Raw genomic sequence first — 18,960 nt, 5'->3', positions numbered from 1 at the left:
TATAGTATGCTGATAGGGGATAACTGGGTGGGAAAATCAGATCAAATGGTGGTTCCATTCCAAGTTTTCTGAGGAATCTCCATTGAGTATGCTCATTTTTAATGAAAATTTAAATATTTCTTTTGAACTCTTAAATTGAGAACTTCAAAGAGTTCTGTTTATGTGGATTATATCAGTATTAATCGTATTAGAAAGTGAAACAAAAATTGAACATTAATTCAACTTTCAATCATGATAATAGACTGATTACACATTAACAAACATATCTATGAAAATTAACTACATTTTGCAAAACAAAGCTGTTTTACTTGGTTGCACATCTCATTAGCGTATGGCTTTATGGAGGACAGCCAGACCCTATATCTGCTTCTGTGTTCAGTCTGTTGTGATGTCACAGTCACATGCCCCTGGGAAACTCCCCGCACACTCGTGGAAGAAGGGGAATGGAAAAGATAACATCTTAGTGTTATTGTAAAAGTTATTTTGAGCTTATGAGTTCCTGAAAGGGTCTTGGCACCCCCAGAGTGCTTAGAGTGTGTTTTTAGACCCAGGCCCTAAAATATGGCTGAAATTTGCAAAATAACACTTACCTGAATGGAGAAGGAACACATTCTTATGCAATAAGGAGATGGCGACCTGGGCTGTGGATCAGTTAACTTTCAGAAGCATCTCCTGTGTTCTTCTGGGCTTACAGGCTCAAGGTTCTCACCCTCTCCTCAGATTTGCTGTAGGCTGCACCAGACAGGCTTGCTCCTCAGATGGCGGAATACTGTGTCTTTTCTTCCACTAGACTATGAGCTTCTTCAGGACAAGCAGCGAGTCCATTAGATCTCATTCCCTTTATCAAGCACACGATGCCTGCACGTGGTATATGAATTTTGCTGCAACAAAGATAATAAATAATCCAGGCATATGAGTATGCACGTTTTCAATGACAATTCAAATATTTCTCAACTTTCTTTACATTCATTGATTCACCAATTTATTTTTTCTTTCCATGGTGCTGGGAATCGAACCCAGGCCTCATGCATGCAATGCAAACACTCTGCCACTGAGCTGCTTCCCCAGCCCAATACATCAAGTATTTATTAAGAACTATAATGTGCCTGGGGTTGGAAATGGAATACAACAAAGACCAAGGCGGACTTGAGTCTTGCCCTTATACAACTCCATGTCATGGTGGAAGCAATCAAGGAATCAAATTTAATATTTACAGATTGAAGGAAATCAACAGACTGCTTTACCACAGAGGAGAAAGCATGACGCCTGTTTCAATCAGGAAGAGTGAATTTGCTACTTCATCGCTAGTAGTTTCCCAGGGAACCCAGGCATGTGTTTTGAAGGCCAGTGGTTGATCGACAGACTTTTTATTCAACAGCTGTATCGAAGTATTTATATGCCATAAAATTTACTCATTGTAAGCATGCAATTTAAGAACTTGTAGTAAATTTATAGAGTGATACGACCATCACCGTCATCTAATTTAAAAAGTTACATCATTCCAGAATGTTCCTTCCTGCCTGTTTGCAGAGAGTAAAAGGAGTCATACAACAATGTAATCTTACTTTTCCTTATGGTAATGTTTTTAAGGTTCATCCATACTGCAGTTTGTAATACTTTTTATTGCTGAGTAGTAGTCCATTGTGTGGAGATACCACATCTCATTTACTCATTCAACAGTTTACTCACCTCTACCTGGGAGCAGAATTGTTGGGTCATATAATATGTGTATGCTTAAGTATTTTTTAGAACTGCCAAACTGTTTTCCAAAGTAGCTGTATGACTTTACATTCTCACAAATAACATCCACAGACCAGGAGTGGTTTTTATTATAGTAATTTGGTGGGTGTGTTGTGCTATCTCATTTTAATTGGCTTTTTCTCAATGACTAATAAGGTTGATAATTTTTTCATATGCTTATTATCCATTTGTGTATGATCTTTAGTGAAATGTCTAGCTCTTTCAGATTTTGTAATTTTTAATTGGGGTTTTTGTCATCTTAGTATCAAATGTTGATAGTTTTTATTTTTATGCCTCTGGATACAAGTCTTTTGTTGGATATATGATTTGCAAATATTTTCCCCAAGTTTGTGGCTTATCTTTTTATTTTCTTAATGCTGAATTTTGAAAAGCAAAGCTTTCATTTTGATGAAATTAACTTTATCAATTTTTCTTATTTTATATATTATGCTTTTAGTGTCTTATTTAAGAAATGTTTGCCTGTCTCAAGGTCAGAAAGCTTCTTCTAGAAGTATCATAATTTTAGCCTCTGTATTTGGGTCTGTGTTCCATTTTTAATTTTTTTATATGTAATACAAAGTAATGGTCTAAGCTCATTTTTTAAAAATATGGATTTCTAATTCTTTAGCACCATTGAATTGCCTTGATTCCTTTGTCTAAAATTAACTGTCAGTGTAAAGTTTTACTTCTAGAATTTGTTTCATTCTCTTGATCTATATCTGTCCTTGTGCAAATACTACAGTCATGATTACAGTAGCAAAGTTTAAAATCAGTTGGCCTAAGTCAAAATTATTTTGACCATTCTGATATTCTTTCCATCTACATATAAATTTGAGGGGTCTCTTTCAAATTCCAAAACAAAAAATCTTCAATTTGGATAAGGATTGCACCTAATTGCCACCCTAAAAATATTGAATCTTCCAATCTATGAACATAAAATTGTTTTCCATTTAGGTAGATAGTTTTCCTAGGCAATATAATATAGATTTCAAGATCTAAGCCCTATCTTTTTTGTTGTTGTTGCTTGCAGTACTAGTGATGAGTAGTACTATGGACTGAACCCAGGGATACTCTTTCCACTGGACTACATCTCCAGTCCAGTCCTTTTTTTTTTATACCAGTCTCACTAAGTTGCCAAGGCTGGCCTGGAACTTGTGATCCTCCTGCCTCTGCCTTCCAAATCTCTGGGATTGAAGACATGTGCCACCATGCCCTGCTGGCTTTATTCTTATTTTGTTAAAATTATTCCTAAATTTTACATTTTCTATTCTATTGTGAGTTACATTGTTCTTGCAATTTCATTTTCAGACTGTTTATTGCTAGTATACAGAAATATCATTGATATTTGTATATTCTTGTATTTTGTGACCTTGTTAAATTCATCAATTAGCTCAGGTAGCTTTTTCATAGATCCTTTAGGATCTTATGCATACTGTGAATAATGAAAATTTTACTTCTTCCTTTCCAATCTGGATATCTTTCATTTCTTTTTCATGCCAGATTGCATTGGCTCTTAGCTCTGGTATGATGTTGAACAGGAGCAGTAAGAACAGATATTCTTGCTTTATTCCTAATCTTAGAGTGAAAGCTTTCAGTCTTTTACTCCTAAGAATGTTAGTTGTAGACTTTTCATAGATGCCCTTTATTAGTTTGATAAAGTTCCCTTTATTCTGAGTTTGTTGATAGTGCCTACCATAAGTAGATATTGAACTTAGCCAAAATTTTTTTGTGTCTAATTAGATGATCACATAAATTTTGTCCTTGACTCTATTAATGTGTTGTGTTACATTAATTGGTTTTCAGAAATTAAACCAGCCAGTGCATTACTGGGATAAGTCCCATTTGGTCATGCTGGGTAAACCTTTTATTCATTCAGTTATATAATATTTTTTAAGTGATTTTGGTGTCTGTGTTCACAATGGATATTTTTGCGATCTCCTTTTTTAGTATTCATGTCAGGGTAATATTGGCCTCATAGAATGAGTTCCAGCCTTTTCTTTATGGAAAGATTTAAATTACTAATCCAATTTATTTTCTTGTATAGTTTCTACTCAGATTTTCTGTTTTCTTGAGTCGCTTTTAGTAATGTGTGTATATCTAGGAATTTGTCCATTTTACCTAAATTGCCTGATTTTTTTGGCATAAAGTTGTCATAATATTCCCTTTAAGTTTTGTTAAGTCACTAGCGACATTCCTTTTATTTCTTATGCTGGTAATTTGGATCTTCTTCCTTTATTGCTTAGTCATTCTAGCTAAAAATTTATGTTTTGTTGCTCTTTTTGAAGAGTCAACTTCTAGTTTCATTGATTTTTCTCTATTGCTTTCTTTCCCATTTTACTACTCCTTTTTTCCCCCTTGTTTGTGTTGGGCTTAATTTACTTTAATTTCTTAATGTAGTTGCTTAGATCATTGGATTGAGACCTTTCTAATTACGCACGTAAATTTCCCTCTAAAGTCTGCTTTCACTGCATCCAACAAATATTAATAGTTACTGTTTCATTTTCTTTCATTTTTAAAAATATTTTCTAATTGCCATTGTGATTATTTTTTATGAATTGGTTCTTTAGAAGTATGTTACATGATTTTCTAATACTTGTAAGTTTCAAAATTACTTTCTACTTTCTAATTTAGTTCTATTGTAATTGCAGAACATACTTTTATCATTTCAATTCTTTTTAATTTATTGATACTTGTTTTAGGTCTCTATATGATCAATACTGGGGCATATCACATGTTCTTTTGAAAAGAATGAATATTCTACTATCATGAAGTGAAGAATTCCATAAATATTGATTAGGTCAAGTTAACTAACAGTGTTGGAGTGTTCTATAGCCTTGTTGACTTTCTATCTAGTTGTTATATCAGTTGTTTAGAATAGGATATAGGAATCTACAAGTACAATTGTTAAACTTTGCCCCTAGGAATATTTCTCATCTTGAAGTTCCCAGGTCTTTTTGCTCTTGCTGTTTTTTGTTATTGTTGTTTTGTGACAAGGTCTTGCTACATTTCCCAGGTTGGTCTTGAACTTCTAGGCTCAGGTGATGCCTCTCCCTCAGCCTCCTGGGTAGCTGAGTCTACATGCACATGCTACCCAGTCTAGCTCTCACCAAAGTTTATGTTTGATGTTGATATAAAGACTTCAGCTCTTTTGCGGTTATTGTTTACATGGTATATATTTTTCCATATAAATTCTTTTTTTTTTTTTTTTTTTTTTTTTTTCAGTGCTGGAGATTGAACCCAGGGCCTTGGCAAGCACTCTACCAACTGAGCTATATCCTCAGCCCTAAATTCTTTTAACTTTCAACTTGTATGTGCTTTTAAGTCTGAGATCTGTCTTATATAGACAGTGTAAAGTTAGGTCTTTTTTTTATATAATCTGATAATCTCTGTCCTTTGATTTGATCATTTAATCCATTAACATTTAACTTTTTTTTTTTCTGTTTTGCAGTATTGGGGATTGAACCTAAGGGCCTCATGCATACGAGGCAACTGCTCTACCACTGAGTTACATCTCCATCCCTTTTTATTTTATTTTGAGACAGTGTCTGACAAAGTTGCCTGGGCTGGCTTCAGAATCATATACCTTCTGACTCAGTCTCTGGATTAGCTGGGATTACAGGCATGTGCAACCCTACTCAACCTTCATATGATTTTTTAATCATATGCCTACCATTTTGCTATTTGTTTTCTACATGCTTTAGGTGTTTTTTGTGCCTCTTTTTTTTTTTCTAGCACATTTTGTTTATCAATTTAATTCATCTGTTGATTCCTTCAGTTACAGTTTTTGTTATTTTCTTCATCTTTGCTCTAGAAATTACAGTGTATACCTTAACTTTTCATAAGGTACTTCAAGTTAATATTGATTTAATAAAATATAGCAACTTTATTCCAATATAGCCAGTTTCCTCCCTTCTTTGTACTATGATTTTCATATCTATATAAACTAACAATACCAAATTATAATTATTATTTATGTACTCTAATGGGTTTCCAAAGAAATCAAAGGATGAAAAGAGAAAACATATATTATACAACTTCTTATATTTGCCCACATATTTACTATTTCTGGTGTTCTTCCTTTCTTTGTGAATTTGCATTACCATCTAGTGTCATTTTCTTTAAACCTCAAGGGCTTTATTTAGTGTTACTTATAAGGCAGAACCACTTACAAAACAATTCTCTCACTCTGTTTATTTAGAAAGGTCTTCATACATTCATTATTTTTAATTTTTTAGAAATTGATGAACCTTTATGTTATTCATTTATTTATATGCAGTGCTGAGTCTTGAACCCAGTGCCTCACACATGCTAGGCGAGCACTCCGCTACTGAGCCACAACCCCTGCCCCATGCCTTCATTTTTTAAAAAAAATTTTTTATCTTAGTTGTAGGTGGCCATGTTACTTTTTATTTTATTTATTTATATGCAGTGTTGAGGATCGAACCCAGTGCCTCTCACATGCAAGGCGAGCCACACCCCTGCCCCTGTGCCTTCATTTTTGATTGACAGGTTCCCCTACCCCACTCTTTTTTGCACTTTGAATAAGTCACTCTACTATCTTCTCTGTGTGTGTGATTAGGAATCAGCCACTAATCATACTGTTTGCCCATATGTGATGAGTTCACTGCCTTTAGGATTTTCGTTTTCAGCCATTATTTCTGCAAGTCTGTTTTTCCGCACCGCCTCCCTGCTCCTCCTGTACTCTCATTGCACACATGCTGGTTTCCTTGACGTTGTCTTCAGTCTTTCTTTTTTGTCCTCTTTAAGATTGGATCATTTCTATTGACACATTTTCAAGTTCACTAATTCCTCTTCATTTTGTCTATTGTATTTTCAACCCTAGAACTTCCGATCAGTTCTTCATAGTTCCTCTTTCCCTGTTGAGATACCCTATTTGTTGAGGCATTGTCATCATGATCTATTTAAATTCTTTAAGCAGAGTTTCCTTTACTTCTTTGAACAAATTTCTAACAGCTGCTTCGAAGTCTCTGTCTAACTCCAACACCAGTCACCCAGAATCAATTTCTCTTAGCTGCATTTTTTCACTGAAAGTGAGTCACAGATTTTTTTTTTTCTTTTCATTTTTTTTTTTTCCTTTATCTTATGAGCCTGGCTTCCGAGGGCACCCCCTTGTGTGCATGGCTGAATGGTCAGCCCGTGACTGGGCAGAGACTGTACTCAAAAGCCTTGAACGTACAACGCTTCCATCCTCTGCCAAGTGATCTATGTGTGGCTGAGGAGCACATCCAAAGTTCAGCCGGTTCTCAGGACTGCCTTGGCGGGGGCTCTGGCCTGACTGCTCTCGGGTCCCCCCACCATGTCACATTTTCTCAGTCAATGGGACACCTGGGAGAGCACACCTGGCACTTCTGTGGCTCTCTCAACTGCGGGATCTCTCAGCACATTTTTGGTTGTTCTGTCACTCACCCTAACCAGCCCTGCAACCTGGGGCTAGCAGCCTTGTGGGGTGTCCCTGTTCATTTTCCCACGAGTTTGCTATTTATGCTGGGCGTGGGGTTTGCCCTCTGCTCCGAATCAGCTCAGCCTCCCCTGGCATCCCCACCCTGGTGAAACCATCGCCCTAGCCCATTAAGCTGAGGGGTGCGGTGGGGATGTTCTTACCAAACGTTCTGCCAGCTTCCTGTGAGTAAACATTTCTCAATTTGCTCTTTCCCTTTGGTCATCATCCAGAGCCCTGAAAGGGTTATTCTGACAAGTGTCCAGTTTGACACTTCTTCTGGGGTAGTGAATTTGCCAACCTCTTCCGTCATAGCTGGAAGTCTCCTGTAGAAGACTTTTTGCTGGTCTGCAGCAAGTGTTTATATGATGTTTAGGTTGTAGTTGCCATGAAAGACCTCATCCCCTCCCTGACTCCTTGTGGCTCTGGGCTCCTTATTTTCCCGAATTCCACGGCCCCCTCCTCCCAGAGCATTCCTGATGTGTCCTGGGATGAATAACTGGCATCTCCACTGGCTCTCATTCCACTCTTTCCACATGGAGGCACGGCTGCGAGGTCCGTCCCTCTGCATGTGCACGCCTCAGCTTCCGGTCCAGGACAGCTCTTTGCCCATTAGCTGACCCAAGGACAACAGGTGGGACCCGTTTTTGGCAAAACTCTTCAAGAAAAATGCCCTAGTCATCAGCCTGGTTCGTTTTCATTCATCTCTGTCATCTGGGAATACAATATAGATAGTATCAGGCCCAACAAGAGGTACATTCTGATATTATTTTCAGTTTTTTGTCTAGACAGAGAAGACTAAGCACTTGGATATCAGAAATATCTACCATGGAAAATAAGAAAGACATGCTCAGTGGAAGGCCAGAGGGGGTAGCACTGCTTGTTCTTTCTCTCTGTATATTCTTTTATTTTTTTTTTTTTTAAAGAAAAAAGTTTAAACCCCACCACCCACTCATCAGGTGATTGGAGACCGTGGTTGTAAAAATGTGCTGCAGGCAGAAGTTCTGAAAAATCCCAGAAAGTGTTGAAAACATCTCTAAACAAGGTATTTTTCTTCTGCACCTTTCTTGCTAAAGGTCCCAATTGCTGCCAAGAAAACTAGTGAGAATGTTAGCTGCCAAATAAAAAATTTATGACAGTGTTTGGCAAAGGACTATCTCACTGCTTGTTTTATACATTTCCACGAGGCACTGGAAGGCAGCCTCTTTCTTTCTTCCCCCACCGCCCCCTCCCACTTTGGGTACGTAAACCTTACTGATCACTGTTCTGAGTCTGTTCTCTAATAAAAGAGCAAACTCCTGTAAAGTAGGATTAAACAATATAACTTTTTTCCCCTTCAGTAACCTCTGAAAATGTGAGGAAACTGCTTTCAATTACAATGTGTCGCATAGAAGGGGGAAAGAGATGCTGGGATTGCTTGTTTAGAATAAACACATTTATAAGGAAAGGAGTAAGAGCCCCCCAGTTAACAAGAGTAGACTCTTCACAGAGAAGGGGTCTTAGAAAGCCCTGATCTGTGCATACCCCAACGCCTCCACAGATAAGAAATCGGGGGCCCAGGAGCAGAAATCATTCTGCCTAAGGACACACAACCATGCAGCAGCTCACCTGGGACCAGAGCCTGCCTCTCCTCTGAGTACCACACTCAAATCTCCCAGCACAGCTTTTGTTTGAAGGGGTTACACACACACACACTCCTATGATATGCTTATGAGCTTAGAATTCTGGGCTCTTCTGCTTTATGAAAATTAAAACATTTGCTTCTCAAACTCCAGAAATCTAACACATTAAAACTGAATCGGGACAAGGCAATGATATGACTGAGATTACATTGTCCGCCCACATCAATTAAGCCTCCTGGTAGAAGCAGTTTCTTTAAGTCTTTAAAAGGAGGGAAGGTTAGGGACTCGATTCAGATTTTTTTTGAAAAAATTCTTTTGAACTGAATTTGGATGTTGAGACTAATAATTTCACAGACCAGTGAATGCCCTGAAATATTTTGCTTGCTTGCCCATCTGAGAAAGCAAAATTGTCTCCGTCTTTTGAAAACAGTTATCAGATTATGCTCCCGGTTAATTAGTGCTGCAGATTCTGACTTACTCGGATGCCTACACTGCATGCTGCACCTTGTTTCTTACCAGGCTTAGGTCTGCAGAGGCATCTGCAGCCCCCATCACACACTCGGTGATGCGGGAGCCCAGGCCCAGCTGCGGCTGCCTTCGGCTGTGGCTGTGTTAAGGAAGTGAGTGTTATTTGATATCAAGTATTGCAGACAGACCAGGAGTAAGCGGATTATTTCAGACAGCGTTAGGAGGTAACTGGAGGAAGATTAGCTCGACATGAGGCAGATATCATAAGCAAATTAGAAAACCTCCCCAATTAGTAGAAGAAGCCCAGATTTGTGCTGTTTGTGATCTCCCACTGAAAGGCAGAGTGTCCATGTTATGGGCTCTAGTCTTGATTTAAGTTGAAATGTTGGCATTTCCTATCAGTGCCTGTTAGCATCTGAGGCTGTGTACGGCCTAATAAATGAAGTAAATCCCTGTTCTCACTGCTAAGTAGTCCCCTTTCTGAGGTTCTCTGCATTGGGTAATGTTTTACTTGGCCCTGGACTAATCTCTAGGGCATATTATAACGTTCCTATACTGGGAATATTTGACATGACTGCGCTGTACCATACTTAATCTCTCCTTTGTTTGTTTGTCTTGTGGAACACGAATCACGCTGGAGTCATAAAAATGAAGTGTGCGAAATGCCAGATGCTACAAGTACAATCAGATCCTTAAAAATAGCTTCCTTGGTGGCACTGCTTGAAATCTGAACTGGGCCTGGTTTCTACAAACAAGGTGGCACTTTTCTGCTAAGCTACTGATTGTGTGCTCCTGTGGCCGGAACCGCTATGCCTCTCAGGTCACTGTGCCAGCAATCAGGTTGTCCTCAGCTAGGTGCTAACTTTCGATGGCACTGCAGTTGCAAGTGTGTGTTATTTTTCTCCGCGTGCACTGTGTTCTCTCCAGGTTTTTCTTTTGGTAAAAATAGGATTATAACATACATACTAATTGCAACCTTTGCTTTTTACCTAATGTATTAGGGGCAATAAAAGTGGCTTTAATGATGGCTAGGCTAGGGTCAGACTCCTAACGATTCTGATACTTTCAGAACCATTAAGAACAAATTTGTTCAATGTCTTACTATAGTTAAATGAGTGCTTTCTTTCTTTGGAAATTATCAGCACTCAAATGGCATTTGTGACAACTCCCAACTTACCAATATTAAATGAAATGTTATCATGTCACCATATCCCGTAAGCAGAATGTTGGGTTTCCTCTGTTTTCACATGCGTGATCTCATTTGAACATCACAAGGACCTGTGAGGTGGGGGAGAGGACAGATGTTGTGATCTCTGACTTCCTTGTATACGCAAAGCACCTTACCTGGAGTGGGAGTTTGGAACTGGAGCGTCTTGCTCACTCTTCTCGCCACAGCGCATCACCTGGCCTTTGACACTGGATCTGATTTTAGATGAGGACCAAATTTGCCGCTCCTAGTTTCAGTGATGTTGGGCAAGTTAATTTCCTAAGCCTCAGTTTTCTCCTCCAGAAAATGGGAACACTCATGCCTTTATCTTAGATTTGTTATGAGAATCAAATGAAAGAATCTGTGTGAAGTTTTCAGGAGGGTAGAAGGGACCAAAAAATATTTTTTAAAAAATTCTTACCATTGCATATCTTTTCTTTATACATTCCCTTTTTCTTATAACATTGTAAGCGAATTAATCTATTTCTTTTTTCAGTTTACTCAGTTCCTCATTTAGCATTATTTTGAAGAATCATTATTATTTATGTAACAATATAAAGAAGGATAGAAAGGAAAGAATAAACACCCACCATCCTAATACACTAACACTCAGATGCATTTCCAGTCTTTTTTCTTTTTTGTGCAAAGGCTTTCCATTTGATCTTAGGCATGCCAACTAGTGTTTGTTTTGTTCTTTTTTCTTGTGGTACTGGGGATTGAACCCAGGGCCTTGTGCTTATGAGGCAAGCACTTTACCAACTGAGCTATATCCCCAACTAGTGTTTTATTAATGGAATATGGACTCTTAAGGCATGTGCATTAGAGAGAGGGCTGCACGCCTCCACACTCTGCACTTGCTTCCCAATCTTGAAAGAGGAGCCACATCTGCCATCAGAAAGACAGTATGGGGCTGGCAGGGGATGAGACTGTCTCAAGAATCTGAGGCATGGGCTGGGGGAGTAGCTCAGAGGCAGAGCTTCCCTGGCACGCATGAAGTCCTGGGTTTTCTCCCAAGCAGTGGAGGTGGGGGGAACCTGAGATGTCCAGGTGCACTGGGGGGCTCCTGACCCACTGAACCTTTGGTGTAGGAACAATTCGAGTGAAATCCAGCCCAGAAACCAGCTTCTCTATCAGGCTCCAGGTCAGCCTTGCCACTGGGCATGGGCGACTCTTTGGAAGAATGATTACACTTGAGTACCTTCAACCACTGGGAAGAAGCACTCCCCTGGATCCCTAAAAGATGTTGTGCTCAAGCTGAAAGGAGAACTCCTACCGCCAAGCATCTCCTGCCAGCCAATTCGATAGTTCTCTATCACGTAAACCATTGGTGAATACATTGATCCTTCCCCTTCCTCCTTTTTACAGTCTGTCTTGGCTCTGCCCAAGATTTCTCTGAACCAGTTGGGCAAAATTGATTTTTATTAGTTCCACTGGCCTTGTGGAAAATTATCTCATGAACTGGTTTTTATAGGAAGACTCAAAGCACAGCACAGGGTGAAAAATAACCCTATAGCAGTCAAAACTGTTGTCTGAAATGTCTTCAGACTGGAAGGCTGAATTTATTGTACAAAACAAGTCCTAGCGAGGCGGAGGTGTGCAATCCTGCTCATTATCCCTGGAAAGGGGAACCAAAAAGCCGAGTAAAAAATTAAATTTTAATAATGCCAGTGATATTTTCTAAATCTTTCCTGACAGAAAGATTCTCATTATTTTTATCTGTCTCTGAGTAGGTTCTTTTAGTGCCATCTCAGAAATGGCCTCGGCTACAATTGTTTTCCAGGCTTTAAAGCATCTGAAAAACCAAATATATACAGAGAGAAATAGACTTTAGATTGTTCAAGGAAAGGCCATGATCATGCTAACACTTGGGCTAGAGTACCTGCAGCCACTGTTGGCCAGGAAGGCCTTCAGTGTCCACAGGAGAGCTGTGTTCCCCAAACAAAGGGGCCACCATCGCGGTGGGCCATGGGAGGATCCCAGCCCCCCAGCCCCATCCCAAGTTGGATTTGTTCTGGAAGTCGCCCTGTGCTGGCCATGGAAGGAGATTCAGGAAAAAAAGTGGAAGTGCCCTATTGTTTTAATAAATGTGAAAACTCACCTTCTAAGTATCCCATGGAACAGAATTGTCCAGAATATGGGGAAACTGAGGCCTGGATGATGAAAGCAGCCAACCCAGGACAATATGAATTGCTTTTGTTCCCTTAGTGCCGGTATATGTGCCTGTCTTCGTCCTAAAAGGATTTATGGCCATTTACCTAAATACATACAACATAATAAGATTGTGTATACCCAAAATGAAGTCACAGGTGGCCAGCGCTCACTGGGAACGGTCTGCATCTGTGAGAAGTGGACCACGAGTGAAACTCCCAGCCTTCCTGCAGCCGACGTGGAGAGGGAAGCGGCCCCGCCACGTGAGCCAGCGTCCATCCCGAGATTGAAACTCGGCTCTTCCTCCTGCCTGAAGAGAGAAGGCTTTCCCTTGGGACCTGGCTGCATGGACACATGTGGCATAGCATAATAAAAGGTGCGCCCAGGAGTGTCCCTACCGAGTCACAAGTTCCGCAGTGTGGCCTCTCCTGTTCAGCCAGTGGTATTGGCCAAGCCAGCTGTGAGTGCGTGTGCAAAACAAGACGAGTTATCCAGGCTCCCTGCTCCAGGAGACTCCAGTCTCTGCAGGAGGTGAGAGGGACCCCAGGCCCTCAGGCTCCCCAGTCCACAGTTTCTCTCAGCTGGACTTGAGACAAGTCTGCAGCAGGAGGAAGTCTGAGGTCGTTCCTCCTGCCTACCGCCCAAAGTACAGCCACCTTACATTGGGAGTTAGAGGCCATCTTGTCATCTAGTAGCCAGTAGGGGGTCAGATTCCACCACCCATAGTCCCAGCCTGAGGACAGTGCCCCCAAGGAAAGGGGGAGCAAAGGGTGGCATCTTTTTTGCAAGACACAGGCTGCTTTTGACCCAGCCGCTCATTTATGGCTGGTTTCGCCTCGTTGCAGTAAATAGAGGACTGAAGAGAGTGTTCAGGGGCCTCTCTGCTCCTGGCAGCTTATTTTTAAAATTGTTATCAAGTCCAAGGCTTGGTCCTGGGCGTCCATCTTTTAGGGTCCTGGGTCTCATGTTTACTACCATCTCAGAGATGGAGAAACCGAGGCACGTTCCCTTGTGTTCTCCGTGATCTCAACCAGCGTGGGCGGAGGCAATCCTACCAACCCCTTTGCCACTCACCCCCAACAGAGACCTCTTTGTTTCCCGTGACAGGCCTCCTGGCTTTCAGTGCATCACAGATAAAACACACCGTCCTCCTCAGGAATCCCCAGCCAGGCTTCTTGAGCCGCAGACTGTGCGAAGGTCAGCGGGCTGCAGATGTGCAGTCCAGTCCTGACCTCGCTTGTGCTTCTCGTGGCTTTGGGAGCATCCTTGAATGCATGCACAAGCTAGTTTGTGACCCTGTTGACCTCTCCTGGCCTTTGACCTTGTGGTTAGGAATCAGTTATGGGCTAAGTTGGATGCCCTGGGTGTAGACCCTGGTTATTAATGCCACGCAGAGGCTGAACCTTAGACTTCTGAGAGTCGCAGGGTCCGGAGAACTGGGCTTCCAGTCCCGAGTAGGGTAGGGCAGGGGTGCGCACACCACCACCTCCCTTCCTTTCAATCTCGCCTTCAGTAACTAGTCAGAGGTCACAGAGGAGGCCTCGGGGTGAGACCGCCCTGCAGATGAGCTTTGCTTGGCCACACAGTGTTTTGGAAAACTTTGACTTAGTCACCAATATGTAAAACAGGAGATTTCAGAGAGAAAACAATTTCTCGCTTCTCTTGGCAAGTCAGACCTCGGGCTCTGAGCCTGCTCTGAGTCTCAGCAGCAGTCAGGAGCAGCCCCCTGGTTGAAAAAGGGCAGGCACCCCATTCTCCCATCTGTTCTCCTGCTGCCTAAGCCTGCAGGCTGGATCTGCCCCACCCTCCCAGGGCTTCCTTGCAGAGAGGAGCATGGCCCTTCCCAAGCCAGCAGGTGACATGGATTCACCTGCACAAACCTGGGGACCCTACTACCTGATTTATACACCACCCCACCCCATTCCCACCCAAAGAACTTAGTCCGCATTCTGCTTATCAGCTGTGAGTCTTCCTAGGAAGCGTTAACCTGGGGTTCATCTGGGGTTCACCTGCTGCTGGGGGGATGTGAAGTCAGTTTAGGATCGTGAAGGAGCTATTGCAGGTGTGAAGAGTCTCAGGGATGGCTGTGGGGAGATTGGTGAGTAGTAACAATAATAGAGTAATGATCATTGTTATTCATTGAGCAACTACTATTGCCAGGCACTAAACCTGGGCTCTCTGGAACTCTCAGATTCCTGTATTGACACTTTCCTAAAATAGAGAATTAATGGAGGATAGTCCACTTTTTATTTTGCAAAGAAATAAAGAGCGACTTCCAATTGAGAGTACATTTCCAATGTCCACATAAGGCCATCAGGGGACGCTGCCATCTATTATCGCCATCACCCATAAAACAAAGGGAACTTTCACACCAAAGCAGCCAGAAGGACATAATGTCAGAGAAATAATAAAGTAACTTGCCTGAGGTTGCACAGCTGGGGTGCAACGGACAGACCCTGGATTTGAATGTGGGCACCTGCCTCCCCAAATGAGGGCAGCGGTCAGCCCGTACTCATGAGTTCTGTGACTTCCCTGGAGGGTGAGGACCCTCAGCCAGGAAGGGTTGCGGGAGGTCGCTACTTCAGGAGGACAGGAGGGTTGCTCCACCATAAATATTCAGGACCTGAGGGGGTGGGGAACCCCTCAGGCAGACCCTCGCAGGACACCCAGCGAAGCTGGGAGGGTAAGGCGGGGCTCATTCTGGCCCAGACACCAATGACAGTCTGCCCTGGGCTGACGGTTTTACCAGGGCCACCCCCAGCGTGGGCCTCGCCTTCTCCCTGGGTGGGCCTGAGCCATCAAATCTGGGTCCTAATAAATAAGGATCATTGTGAAGATTAAACAAGATCATATGTGCAATCAACATCCCAAACCAGGGACAGTCCCTTGCTAAGCCTGTCTGGAAGCTGCATTGCTCCCCATATGCGTGCTGACAGGCTGGGGAGAGAGATTTCCTGGTTGGGGAAATGAGAACAGAGACCTAGTCTTTTCCTAAGAGCACACAGCGAGGTAAGGCTAACCACTTCTTTCATCCGGTTTTCTCTTTCTGTGTAGCACTTGATTCCAGCACATCCATTAAATTAAGTCTTCAGCAAACCTGTCCCAACTCTCAGGTGCTCATGGTTCATTTGCAAGAGATCAGTTAAGATTAGAATAAGGTCAGCTTTAGAAGGCTGAAAGGACACAGTCATTGTGATTGGGAAAAAGCACATATTAATATTGTATTTACATGAGGTGCTAAGTAGACTCGGTTGCCTTTGGTTAATAAGGGTACCATTCTAGAGGCTGAGCCTCCCTCATCTAAAAATCCAAAGTTCTCCAGAACTTGAGTGCCAACTCAGATCGTGTCAGGTTTGGGGACTTTTTGGATTCAGGATGCCCAACCAGTAAAATCCACGCAAATATTCAAGATCTGAAGCACTTCTGGTCCCAAGCCTTTCAGTAAGGGATCCTCAACCTGTACCAATGGAACAAACCTCCCTGCCCAATTACTGTGTCTGTGGAGAAGAACAGAAAGATGAAGACGCCAAAGATTCATCCTTCCAAGAACCAAGGGGAGTCTGGTAGAAAACACAAGACTTTCGGTTGCCCAATACTGACCTGTGTGCCCTGCAGGAGTGACAAGCTGGAGGGGCAGGTCGGGCCTCGCTACCTTCTCTGTAAAGCACCTGCTCAGGTTCAGTGAAGCCCAGTGCATGAAATGCCAGAAAGGAGTCTGGCTCGGACGGAAGTCGGGAGTAGGAGCTGCGGCCCGGTGTCACTACTGCCCCTGCTGCGCTGACAGCGTAGTCGACACTGCCACCATGGCCACGGGTACCACGCTGGGGGAGCCCGAGGAGCCACAGAGGAGTGGAGCCAGAATGATCTAGCTCCGGGTTCACAGACTTCCGGGTTTCTTACGCTGGGGCTTTTTTTTTTAAAGATAAGAGATGGATGGCAGATTGTTCGCTTTTTATTTCACCAAGTAAGAAAGAGTCATTTCCAAAGAGTGAGGACAGTTCTCCTGTGCAAGTGAGGATATGGAGCAAAAAACCTGCCTTCTGTCACCATCCATAGAACAAGGGACATTTTAGCACTAAAACAGGATGAAAGCGGTCATCTCAGAGAAGAGGGGCATCCGTTGAGTAATCCTGTCTTCACCAAAAAGAAAAATTTCGGTGTTCCTTTGCTTTTCCCACTTCGGCCTTGGCCTGGAGTTTGGGGAACGCTGTTCCCAGTCAGTTCATGCCCCCTCTCCCTGTTATGCAGAAGAGGGGTTGGGTTGGGCTCAGATAGAGGTGGGGCTGCCGATCAGCTTCCAGTTGCCGTCAGATGCAGGCATTCTGGGTGGTACTGGCCACTCGGATAAGACTGAGTGTCATAGTGAAGCACGAGTGGGCCTGGGGCCAGCACACCTGGCAGTGCCCCCAACAGTTGGCCTTGGGACCCATCCCTTCACCTCCCAGGGCCTCGGTATCCTCAACCCTAACATGAAGAATCTAAGCTTGGGCATGGAGACCTTTCCAGCTGTAGCAATCGCAAGCCGGTGAGGGATTAAGTCCACCTTGCGTTTCTAGAGCATCTTACTGAATTCTCTTCAAGTTCTTTCCAAGTCCTTTGATGGAAGCGAGCTGCCTTGATCCTATCTGAGAGCGGTAGCCAGCAAAGCCGCTCTCCAGGCCCCCTGCCGTCGCGGAGTCCATATTTAAGAATGGCAGTGGTCATGGTGCCCAGGCTGAAATTTGATGTACACATTTGGCAACGCAGAGTGCAATGTAACTACACATCACTGATCAAAACCCATCGGACTTATCAGTGGGCTCTGACAGGTACTCGCTGGCTGCCTTCCCAGGCTGGGGAGGTATCCCTGCACCAGCCAATGGGGCACCCCCGCTTCCCTTTTGATGTTCATGCTACCACCTTGGAGAGAAGGCTCAGCCCTGCTGGGGAGACTGTCAACACAAGGCCCAGATAGACACCAGGCTGTGGGAACGAGGAGCCTGGCGGCTGGGGAAGGCACAGCTTCCTGGACTCCTGCCTCTACCTTCCCCACCAGCCCTGGAAGTTTCCCAGGCAGCTTCTGACAGCTGGTGCCTCTCACCTTCCCTGAAATGACATCTCCTTCACAGAATTACTTCCCCACGTACCCCTGTGAAGGGCTTCCCTTTGAGAGTGCTTTAAAATCTCTAATGAGCTAATTCTCTTCTCCCTGGGGTGTTGGTGAGTTGGCCGATATTGTTTGGGAAGAAACTGAGACCTAAGTGTCACAGAGTGACTTGCTCCAGGTCACCCCAGGCAAACGCAGGCTTGTGGGCACACAAGGAATTGTCCTGGCCCTGGCATTACCCTCAGTACGGCCTTTGTCCTCAGGCTCTGTCATTGACTGCTCATCGTGACACCATACGCTCCCGTAAGACCGGGACGCTGGGTTTCCCTTTCTTCAGAGGGAATTGGCCACACCTGCTGCACTGATCCTGCTGCTCGTGTGGCGTCCAGGGGCCACCGCGCTCTCCAGTGAGGAGGGCCTGCCCCCAGGAGCTTGAGACGTAGACTCGGAGTGGGCAGGTCACAGAGAGCAGACCACATCTCGCCCAGTGCCTGTCCCTGTGTGGCCCTTGAGCTATTGATTGTGCATTCTTAAATGCTTGAAAAGAATTCAAAAGGAAAAATTTTTTGACATGTGAAAATCACATGAAATTTAGAATTCCAGCGCCTGCAAATAAAGTTCAGTTGGAACACAGCCATGCTTATCATTCACATATTGTCGAGGCTGTTTTTCTACTGCCTGGGCAAAGTCAAGCACACGACAGATGGTCCACAAAGTCTAAATATTTTTGTTAGGAGTGTCTCCCCACTGCCCTCGGTTCCTGTGCTGAAGTCCTAACTTCTGTCACCACATCTTTATTTGCCAGGAGGGTCTTTTCTGATGCTCTCTGTTAAGATCAGATCATACTATGATAGGGTAGGTCCCTAATCCAGGATCTCTGATGTCCTTATAAAAAGGGGAGATTTGAACATGGGTGCTCACACAGAGGGAACACCAGGTGAAGAGGCCAGCAGGGGTCACGGAGATGCGCCCACAAGCCAAGGAGCCCCAGAGGTGGCTGCCACACCACCAGAAGCGGAGGCAGGGACCTGGAGCAGGCTGCCTTCACAGCCCTCAGGAGGAATGACCTGCCATCACCTTGATCTCAGGCCCGAGGCCTCCAGAACTGAGAGGCAGTACCTTTCTATTGTTTAAACCACCCAGTTTCTGGAACTTTCTATGGCAGTCCATCAAACTAATATATTTACTCTATTTATATAGTCCCAAGAAAAGTTAGCCGATTCCCATTGAA

General features: G+C 43.3%; 1 protein-coding gene across 5 annotated transcripts in view; it reads left to right on the top strand.

Moving 5' to 3' along the window:
• VTI1A (vesicle transport through interaction with t-SNAREs 1A) overlaps positions 1-18,960 on the top strand; it is a 349,120-nt gene that overhangs the window by 314,927 nt on the left and 15,233 nt on the right. The window contains exon 9 of one of the 5 annotated variants that reach the window (XM_079137536.1): positions 1,217-2,214. The exons of the other annotated variants lie outside the window; for them this stretch is intronic. Within the exon in view, the coding sequence (XP_078993662.1) occupies positions 1,217-1,355 (139 nt within the window). The 3' untranslated portion in view covers positions 1,356-2,214. Of the gene's footprint in view, positions 1-1,216; positions 2,215-18,960 lie in introns of those variants that run through there. 5 annotated transcript variants of the gene reach the window in all.

Source organism: Sciurus vulgaris, assembly GCF_902686455.1.
Source record: "Sciurus vulgaris genome assembly, chromosome: 4".
NCBI lineage: Eukaryota > Metazoa > Chordata > Mammalia > Rodentia > Sciuridae > Sciurus > Sciurus vulgaris.
The sequence above is the reverse complement of the archived record's forward strand: the minus strand, read 5'-3'. Positions and strand labels throughout refer to the sequence as shown.